This window comes from Mugil cephalus, chromosome 20, assembly GCF_022458985.1.
Source record: "Mugil cephalus isolate CIBA_MC_2020 chromosome 20, CIBA_Mcephalus_1.1, whole genome shotgun sequence".
Lineage (NCBI taxonomy): Eukaryota > Metazoa > Chordata > Actinopteri > Mugiliformes > Mugilidae > Mugil > Mugil cephalus.
The window spans coordinates 5,317,092-5,327,267 of record NC_061789.1 but is presented as its reverse complement, the minus strand read 5'-3'; the positions used below and the strand labels follow the sequence as shown (position 1 = coordinate 5,327,267).

At 43.6% G+C, this 10,176-nt stretch overlaps 2 protein-coding genes across 3 annotated transcripts; one reads left to right on the top strand and one right to left on the bottom strand.

Annotated features, from left to right (window-relative positions):
- Positions 1–2,190: 2,190 nt before the first annotated feature.
- prl (prolactin) lies at positions 2,191–4,408 on the top strand. The gene is made up of 5 exons (XM_047572388.1): positions 2,191–2,321; positions 2,971–3,083; positions 3,228–3,335; positions 3,805–3,987; positions 4,087–4,408. Exons 1-5 carry the CDS (start codon positions 2,279–2,281, stop codon positions 4,276–4,278), a joined length of 639 nt encoding a protein of 212 aa, XP_047428344.1. The 5' UTR covers positions 2,191–2,278; the 3' UTR covers positions 4,279–4,408.
- Positions 4,409–4,514: 106 nt separating this feature from the next.
- Positions 4,515–9,202, bottom strand: mfsd6l (major facilitator superfamily domain containing 6-like). Of its 2 annotated transcripts, none has more exons than XM_047572370.1 (2): positions 9,039–9,202; positions 4,515–7,823 (listed from the first exon to the last, which is right to left on the bottom strand). In XM_047572370.1, exon 2 carries the CDS (start codon positions 7,754–7,756, stop codon positions 6,020–6,022), a length of 1,737 nt encoding a protein of 578 aa, XP_047428326.1. In that variant the 5' UTR covers positions 7,757–7,823; positions 9,039–9,202; the 3' UTR covers positions 4,515–6,019. The 2 variants fall into 2 exon arrangements, with proteins under 2 accessions (XP_047428326.1, XP_047428327.1); XM_047572371.1 differs by having other exon boundaries at positions 4,515–7,816.
- Positions 9,203–10,176: the final 974 nt, after the last annotated feature.

Here is a 10,176-nt window from a genome sequence, read left to right as displayed (position 1 = left end):
TCTTTATGAGACGGCCACATATGCGCCGGTCTAATAAAGTTATTGCAAGTGCTGCTGGAGTCTTGACCTTCCTACAGTTTCTTTTTTCACAGTTTCTCTGTGCATGAAATGCTTTATGAAACAATCTCGTCCGTTTAACTATGATGCTTTAAAGTTAGGAAGGAGATTCAGGGGCCGATCCCCGAGGTTTAAACCAGGTCTTAAGTTAAAGGTCTAACTATGGATTGGGTTTTCTGTTCCCTAACTTCAGTAATAGCCTATAGCAGGACCTGGACCAAGTTGTTGCAGTCACTCGACTTTGTTTTCAAAAGGCAACGGAACAGTACTCTTTTAACCCTCTGGCCTTAAAGGTTTATTTGAAACCTTTCTAAGTTAAGTTCCCTGTCTCACTCCTGCGTTTCTTCTTCTCCCCTTGCCCTTATTTGGCCATTGCTGCCATTTTTGGGGACCTGCCATCAACTCGGTGTCACCTGTTGTCAAACATGTGGTTTGTGGGACAAAACCACACAGCCAGATGGTTTCAAGATTCAAGACTATTTTATTTATTTATTGTTATTTATTATACTTTTACACGGGCAGGGGAATAACTTAACTTTCTTCCTTAATCACCTGGGGCTTAACGTTTTGTACGATCCACTGTCAGTCGTAATGAATGTGTGTAAATGACAAACTGAGGGATAATATTGTTGATAATGTTAATGTTAATAATACATAATTCCGAGCTGTTCATATGTTTTGTATAAGGATATTTCATTAAATGTTAACATTTTCATCATCAGGTTATTAAATCATTATTTTACTTATTAAGTCACATTGGAATATATAAGCCTGCAATTCCTCTTTCGTCCACTAGATGCCGCCATTTAGCTCCTACCTCAGTTCGACCAAGCACCGGCTTGATAAAAGGGATAAAAAACAAACAAACAATTGTGAAAATTGTTCTTTTAACTTTTATATTGTGTTTACCCATTAAAATATGTAAAAAGTACCTTTTGCTTGTTTTTATTGGACCAAAGCTTCATGATATTCCCAGGAATCGCTGTGTTTACAAAGTAACTTTTCATCATTTTAGTCAATTCTGAAAGAAAAAAGAAATAATGAAAGGGACATGTGTGGTGTTACAGATTAAATATGAGCCGCCAAGAGTATGGGTAGTTGCATGCATCATGGATGTATCATAGATAATGTTTTTGGTGGCTCTGTGCAACATATTTGCCTCAATTTCAAACAACACTTTCAAACTTGCTCCCATCAGAGATATTTGAGACAAATGGGCGGATTACTTGCCATTTATGTACAATCCAGGGCCTATATTTATAATTTTGAGCAATTGTTAACCATATGTCACTATGGTTAACAATACAGAGTTAAAAAAAAACAAAAACAAAAGAAAATAGGCATTTTATTTCTGGTAGTATGTTCTAATGTTTATGTATTACAGTAAGATAATATAATTACCCATTGTCTTCACTATAACAAAGATAAAGAGTGAATTTGAATATTGTTTTTAGATAAAAACGAGCTGTGTATTCTCAGATAAAAGGTCAAAAAAAAAATTTAATTCAGTGCTTACGTGGATATGAATGCATGACAAGTTAGATTTGAGGGGAAAAACAAAACTGTTTGATAAACATTGAAACTTTTAGGCCTGGCATTAATAATACATGCTAACTGTTGATTGGTTATCCTTGAATATTAAATATTAGGGTTATATTCACATGTCTCTAAGTATCTAAAGAGCCTGAAAAGTGTAAGAGAACATTTTCAAATGGCTCAAGATGGAAACGAATACAACTGATGTTTCAAGATCAAAGACAAGAGTAGTTTTTACCTACAAGTCTGATAAAACGTATCAGCAGGTGTGCACAGAAAAGGTCAGCGGAATTAAAAACTCTATCAAGTGATGTAAAATGGATCGAGGCTCGTGTTACGACATTACCACCGACCATTTTTATTCATCCGTTCAATTAAGATTGTGGAAGGAAACTTTTTCCCCACCACATCCACTCACACACACAGTTATCAACCTGACAGTAGTAGTTTTGTTGCATACATTCAGATCTCCTCCACCAGGTTTTTCCATGCAAACATGCAAACAATTAGCGCACGTTCACCTGGCTGCTGCTGATGCTGCATAGTCAAAGGGTGGCGGCCGGGGAGCTATAAAACGGTGGCAAAAATGGAGCGAAAGGAAGAAACGACGACAAGAAGAAGAAGAAGAAGAAGAAGAAGAAGAAGAAGAAGCAAATACTGACAGATACACAGCAAAAGAACAGAAATGGCACAAACAAGAATCAGCGGAAGACAAGTCTTCATGACAGGTGAGATGACTTATCGTTTCAACGTATCCGACTAAAATATAGAGAAATTTATCTGAATCTGCAAGAGATGATAATTCAGGTGAGATCAGATCTGTGGCTCTAAACATTTTGGACCTAGAAGCGATGAATCCAGGAAATTAGGAAACTGATTTTTGAGTTTACTCTCCAGCGTTAAAATGTTCAGTAGAGATTTAGAGGATAACCTTTCAAGTCACCAATTAAATTGGATAAAATAGAAATAGAAAAGGTTGCAAAAGTAGAGAATGTTGTGCATCTTGCGATAATTCAATGTTCTGCTGGGAAACTTTCGGACCCGGCGTTTGTTCATGTGGATGTTACTTAGACATGTAGCACCCACCTAGAGAAGACCAGGCACCATAGCAACGACACTCCTTGATGGTAGCGACAGGATACAGCCACAAAAACGCTTTAGGAACAACTCAAAAAAACATGGACAGTATGAAAAAGGTGTTCACCTGGCCTCAAAATTCACTAGATCCCAAACTAATTAAGTATCTGTGGGATGATCCCTTACCTCAACCCATAGGACCCAAAGAAATGTGAGACTTTCATTGTCAGTCAAAGCGAAAAAGAAGCTACAGCTTTAGCCTCTTCCTGCAGATATTTAACTGTTAAACCTCTTCTCCAGTGCTCTACATGGTGGCCGTGTGCAGAGCCATCCCCCTCGGTGAACTCCTGGACCGAGCCTCTCAGGGCTCTGACAAACTGCACGCCCTCAGCACCATGCTCACCCAAGACCTGGTTAGTGACGGTCTTCGTCTACCCCAGTTTTCAGGATCTACGTACCACACGAGAGCAATCACATATAATAACCTGCACGCTGCATTATTTTGAAACTTGCATTTTATTTAAAAAAAGAGATTAATCACCTTCTGTCCCTCGCAGGATTCTCATTTCCCTCCTATCGGCCGGGCCCTCATGCCTCGTCCAGCCATGTGCCACACCTCCTCTCTGCAGACGCCCAACGACAAAGAGCAAGCTCTGCAAGTATCGGTAAGTTTCTCTGAACTTCTTATTCTTCTTATTTGCTTATCTAATCCTTGAAGAGATCTGAGGATGAAGAACAAATTGTGGACGTCACCCAAATAACAGAAAAAGTTCTAAAACTGACCGAGATTGTGGTTTTGTAAATGTAAAGCTACATCTAAATTATTCAGATTGCATTCTGAGGTCTTCATCAATTAAACTGTGCACTGAATCCATCCATTTTCATCCACATAGCCAAACTCTGAACGAGGAGGCAACAGGCTGTTCCTCTCCTTAGCATCGTATCACAGTTCCTTATGAAGCTTCCTAAAGTGTTCTCCTAAACCCTTCAACCTGTTCTGGGTCTGCCCTGGGATTTCTCTCTAGTTGCCTTCAAGCCTCCATGATCTCAGGTGCTCAACCTCTGCTAGCGCCCCAAGATCCAAAAGTCTTAGCTCGTAAAATCTTGGATCTCTTCGTCTGTTCTCTCCTCCAGGAGTCGGACCTGATGTCACTGGCTCGCTCCTTGCTCCAGGCCTGGGTGGATCCCCTGATGGTCCTGGCCAATTCCGCCGGCACCCTGCCTCACCCGGCCCAAAGCAGCATCGCCAACAAGATCCAGCAGCTGCAGGAGCAGTCCAAGATGCTCGGAGATGGCCTGAATGTACTATCTAGCAAGGTCTGCTACTGAAAATACTAAAATGATGAATACAAAGTGTGTATTAATAAGATTGTTTTAAGTGTATTGCCTAACTCTTTGTCAACCTTTCGCTCCCAGATGGGTCCAGCTGCTCAGTCCATCTTGTCGCTGCCCTACGGAGGAGGCAGTGACCTCGGCCAGGACAGGATTTCCAGATTGATCAACTTCAATTTCCTGCTGTCCTGCTTACGCAGGGACTCCCACAAGATTGACAGTTTCCTGAAAGTCCTGCGCTGCCGGGCGGCGAAGGTGAATCCCGATATGTGTTAACAAACGGAAGAAAATGGATTACATAGAAACCGCCCAACAGCCCCTGCTAGGAATCAGCTACCTTAGATGATATGCTATAGTTTTATGCATTTTACATTTTCAGAGTGAAAATAAAGTTATGCAGCACACACCTTCTGTTTTTCTGTCCTTTTTTTAACCATGACTTTGTGCAAAACACTGTCTGCATTGATCCACCTCTCAGTGTGAATGAATAGACGCTAAGACATAACGATGAATAACGATCAAAAGAAGGTTTATTGAAGGATTATTAACCATTATTTATACACAGTTCAAAGGTTCACCCTTGTTCCAGATGCATTACTCAAGGGTCTTAAGTGACGGAGCACCTCCCCTACAACTGATACGACGCTTCCCAACTGGTATTATGATCTGCCTTCAAATTCATTTACTAGAAGAAGATGACCAAGAGACCAGAGACATGTTTACAGGAACAACTCATTGTTTCGGCCTCTCCTGGAAACTCGTCACCTGATGTTTTACCCCACGATAGAGCAAACGTGCTCAGAGAAAGAATTCATTTAGTCCAACCAGAGAGAAACAATCAGATCAAGTGTTTACATGGTTATTGGGAGGTAATTTTAAAAGGTTCACACCATGACTCTCGATCTTCTGATCAGCCTGTTCTACCCGCAACAACTCTGAGATGACTCTAGTAAATACAGAGAATTAAAATTATACGACAAAAGATGAAAATATCTAAAGCCTTTAGTATTGTACCATCATTAAAACTGGTCAAGCATCTCTGGGATGATCCACAGATGCACCTCCCCTCAATCCATAGGACCCAAAAGCTCCCCACTGACAATATCAACCCAAGAAGCACACTCAGAAGGTCCATGTCCATTCTCTAATGAGTCACAACTGTTTCTGGAGGCACAAGGGAGACGTACACAATGTTAGGATATTAGTGGTCATAATGTTATGCCTGATCATGCAGCTTTATATGCATTTGACCATGAGTAGCTTCAGCTGCAGGACTCTGATCAATGCAGGCAACAGAATATTAAATTGCAGAACCATTAAATCTGAAGCTAATAAATAAGAAAGGCCCGGTCTGTTTTAACTGTAATTCTCCTCAAAAAACTTAAATGTACAAAGGTGATGAAGCTCCTCTTAAAGATACTAGGGTTAGGATTAGGGTTAGGGGGACTGGCTAGATGTGAGGTACGTTCTGCAGAACAACACTAATGCAACTCAATTAATTTATCCCATTTTAAACACATGTAAAACAAAAAGAGCTTTTTTTTAAGCATGTTTAATAATCTTTTGTTTAAAGAAGAGGCACAAACATGATATCAACGTGCTCAAGTGTAACAGGATGCCGCTTCAGTTTAGCCTCAGCTTGTGCGCACGCCTTGTGTTAACACTCCTTGTATGAGGCTTTGACTTTGACTTGTGACACTTAATGTTGTTGCAGTCGTCAGGTGTCAGGTGTGAAGTTCCTTTATCTGTTCACTCATTATCCTGCTGCCTTGTTTGCTTTATCAAAATGACAAACGCTTATGCAGATACACGAGACAAGGCACGGGAAGGTCAAAGGACGGGGAATACCTAAAACCCATCAGATGGCACAGACGGGATGAGATGTGATTTAAAAAGTAATGACAAGTCAACATTTATGCTGTATTTAAAGTTGTTGTAAATCAAAGATCGACGGGTGTTTTGCAGAATTCACAAGTTTATCAAATCTGGTCATTGTCCTGCTCACACACCGCGGAGCTCAGTGGATTGCGCTCCGTCCCCGGTTGATGTTGTTGTTGTTGTTGCTCCTGTCGTCTTCCATCGCCTTGTCCAACCAGTCTCTCTCCTGATCAGAATCAGTGTCGCTGGCTTCGCTTGCGTCGGCCGCCAGGAGGCGGGAGTAGTTGATGCGGCGCTGGCGGGGGGCTTTCCACTGGAGCAGGGGCAGACAGACGCACCACACCGTCATCACCAGCGCCGCTCCCCTGAACAGCCACGCCAGCCCGAACCTCTGCACCACGAACCCTCCCGCAACGCTGCCAAGTCCACTTCCCAGGTGCAGAGATAAAGAACTGTAGACCCTCCACACGCTCCTCTCGGCTCCAGGCGTGGCAACGTCCTCGCACTGGGTCTTCACGGCCCACCAGAGAGCACCGCTGCTGAAACAGCTCAGCACCTGTGCGGGCAGCGCAGCCCACGCTCCCCACAGGAAGGAGTAGTAGACGCACTGCAAGCTGAGACTCGCAGACGCAACTATGAGCACCCTCCCTGGGCTGAGGAGTTTGGAAACTCTGGCAGCCAGCAGGGGAAAGGCCGCCTGTGAGAGCAGAGCCAGGGCTAAAGAGAGCCCCATGTGCAGCTCGCTGCTGCCGTGATCCTGCATCTGCCACAGGAGGAAGTTCTCCACGGCCGAGCCGGCGAATCCGACCAGGAGGGTGGTGAAGACGCAGAGCAGAGCGCGAGGGGAGGCGTACACCAGCTGCAAGGCCTTCAGGAGACCGTTAACTTTGTCCCGCTTCTTGTTCAGGTAGAGAGGGAGGTAGGCAGCTACGGGCAGAACCAAAACAGCCAGACTGGCGTAGCAGTAGAAATGCACGGCGCTCCTGGACGTCTGAGCCACTATGACACAACTCAGCTGGCTCACCAGCAACCCCGCCCCCCCGACGCCACACGCTGCTCCGAGTAAACGCCACAGCTCGGTCATGGCGTGGCGGTCCGAGGCGTCCGCAAAGTCCAGGTACTCATACAGGCCGTCGTCCGCCGTCCACTCCAGGGGAGCCGACACAAACTCCAACAACGACACGATGAAGAGTATCATGAAGAAGAGCTGGTGGTGGGCGTCCATCCTCTTCAGGCTTCCCAGAAAACTACCCTCCTCCTTCTCCTCCTGCTGAGGCTGCTCTGATACGAACCTCTTTCTCCTCACTGGAGTCGAGGAAAAGCTGCTCGTCGTCGACTCTCCTGAAGCATCGCTGACCACGGACACGTTCTCCAGATGAGATATGTTCGTCATAACTCGGGTAGAGTTTGTATGTTCAAGAGTGGTTGCAGGAAAAGTGACAGCAGACTGGGAGACGAGGGATTTGTTTTGCGTCGGTGATGACTCAGGTCTACTCGTGAGCAGGATATCACCCGAACTTTGAGTGGGATTGACTCTCACGCTCGATGTGTTACAAGCGCCATGTGCATTTTTGTCTGTATGAGGGATGAGCAGCAGAAGCAGAGCAACTGCAGCAGAAGACACGAGACAGACGTTGATCACCACTCGCCTCTTGTTGTAGTGTTTTGAGAGCAGAGCGGCCACGGGGCTCCACACCAGAGACACCAGGTGCTCGGCACCCACGACGACGCCCGTCATCGCGGGGCTGAGGCCCAGCTGCCTGAAGTACAGGGTGAGGAAGGGGAAGAGGCAGGCTTTGGCGCCGGACCAGAGGAAGCTGAAGGCGCTGGCCAGAGCGACGGCTCGCTTGACGTCAATCTGCCGGTTCCTCCTCATGGTTGTCCTCCGGAGCAGAGCGTCGTCCGCTGACAGGTGTCACATGGAGGAACTGGCTGGCTTCAAACTGAGAGAGACACAAAAAACAGGGAAGCTTTACGGTATGCAGGTAGAAGAGCATGACAATGACTTCTGCAAATGTTTTGCTTGACTGGAAATCAATTCACAAATGATCTATGACAACAGCAACGTGTAAAACCTCAGGATAACCTGCATATTTTCAAATGTTTTTGTTTGAAACTGATCCAACACATTACTGAAAAGTAAATGGGTCCCAGTTAAGATAGGCATAACATTATGATCACCTTCCTAATAGTGTGTTGGTCTCCTTTGTGCCCACGCCTATAATAATACCAGGTCCAAAAGTTTCCCGGCAGAACACTGAATTGTCACAGGATGGTCAACGTTATTCACTTCTCTTGTCAGTGGTCATAATGTTGTGGCTGACTGGTGCATGTGGAAATAGATCTAATTCTGCTTCAGAAAGTTTGCTTTTCAAAGTATTTGCTTTTCATACTAAATTAGGGGCAGTTCTGAAGTGATCTGTAATGTCTGATTGTAAATTGTGAGATAGTCACACGAATAACAAGGATTACTTTATATACTTTATATTACTTTATGTAGCCAATAATATAACAAATAAATGAATAAATCACACATTTACACATAGATTATGCACAGATACAGCTGTTTTCATAGGAAAATACTATTGTTCAAGCTTTAAGGTCATTAAGTCATGGGTAAATAATTCAAGTTGAGAACAAACCTTTTTTTAATTTCATTAAATTCAAACATAGACAACGTTTCTGAGAGAAATCCAAAGATATTTTATATTTCTTCCAGCCATTTTTGCTTGAAATCTGACGACATATAATTAAACAGACACTAGTGACATGGAGGCTCTAAAACCGGAAAATGAAGTGTTTATTTAATTGTTAAAATAACTCAAGCTGAAAACATATCCTTGTTTTATTTTCCTTTTAACTCCACCATTAAGAAGGTTCCTGCCTCAGCTCATTAACATTTCATCAGATAAGAGAGGTGGGTTGTTTAAAAGTGTTTAAAAGTGTTCAAAACAGGACGTCTGAACTTTAAAGTTCAAAATGTGCCTCCGTGTTTTATTTGCAGAAACACGCGGATGGGGCAAAGCAGGAACTTGACGGTGAGTAACTAACACCTGTCGGGCTGGATGCACCTGTCTCTGCAGGATCCCGAGATGTGGGAGCGCTCACAGTCCACGTCACCGCAAGATAAGTTAAAGAACACGAAGAGAAACATTTACCTTCTTTTAGCTTCTGCTCGAGGAGGAAAAACGTCCTTATTCTCTCCCACGGCTCATTTTCCGCCTCTGATCCCGACGTCCGCGAGTTACTTTATCTCTTTCACTGTTTTTTCTTTTTTTTTTTAAAGCCGCATTCACCTGTTGCAGCTCTACGGAATCCCGAAAAGGACACGAAGAATAAAAACAAAAAAAAAAAAACACCAGGCTCCTCCTCCCACCGCTGACTGTACATACTACAGACTCGCTGTCACTACTTCCGCCTCACAGTGACGTCACAGTGACGCTCGGTGGCTTCATGTAATTTACACGTGACCCTATTTTTATTTATCATGTTGAACTGAAATAAAATAAAACAACATTTAAGACACATTTAAGCACTATCAGGACCATACGACCCCTTGAGGGAGGGTGTTGTTCCTGGGTTTGGGGGTCACTACTACCACGCTAGCCTTAACCTTCCCTGTCCATTCCAGCTGCTCTTTCAACTCTTGGTACTTCTTTTGTGTTTATTCTTTCTGATGTTGGCGTCAGCTGTTACTGTCACCACCTTCTTCTGCTCTTTGTCCACCACAACCACTATGTCCGGTCAGTTAGCCAGGACCTGTTTGCCGCTCTGGAAGCTGAAGTCTCACCGAACCTTGGCCCTGTTGTCCCACTGGGACTCGGGTGCTTCTATTCCATACTGGGTACAGATGTTCCTGAACACTATCCCGGCCATCTTGGCCTCTGTGGCTCTTGCACTTAGGGTCTGTTCTTGATGCCATGGTTCGTGCCTCTGTGCCAACGTTATCCAGTCACTGATTTTTTCTTGATAGCAGCTACTTTTTTCAATTTGACGGTGGTACAAGTGTGTGTGTGTTGGTGGAAGAGAATATGAAATCAAATCTCTATAGCATTTACACCTAGTATTTATATAAGATAGGAAATAAATGCCACATTTTCTCAGTTTTCAAGATTCAACATTTAAGATGTTTACTGTCATATGCACAGCAAAACCATAGGTTTAAACCATGCAAAGACGTATATTACTTTGCTAGTCTATCTAGCTAGCAGCACCAATAAATTAGATAAATACAAACATACAAAAAAAAACAACAAAGTGCAAGAGAAATCTGATAAGTTAAAAGCTAAAAAAACA

Excerpts from the sequence above, each read along its gene's own strand:
- prl (XM_047572388.1), top strand. The coding sequence starts at position 2,279 with ATGGCACAAACAAGAATCAGCGGAAGACAAGTCTTCATGACAG. Across the intron at positions 3,084-3,227 it reads CCATGCTCACCCAAGACCTG|GATTCTCATTTCCCTCCTAT; the intron begins GTTAGTGACGGT and ends TGTCCCTCGCAG. Across the intron at positions 3,988-4,086 it reads TGAATGTACTATCTAGCAAG|ATGGGTCCAGCTGCTCAGTC; the intron begins GTCTGCTACTGA and ends TTTCGCTCCCAG.
- mfsd6l (XM_047572370.1), bottom strand. The coding sequence starts at position 7,756 with ATGAGGAGGAACCGGCAGATTGACGTCAAGCGAGCCGTCGCTCTGGCC.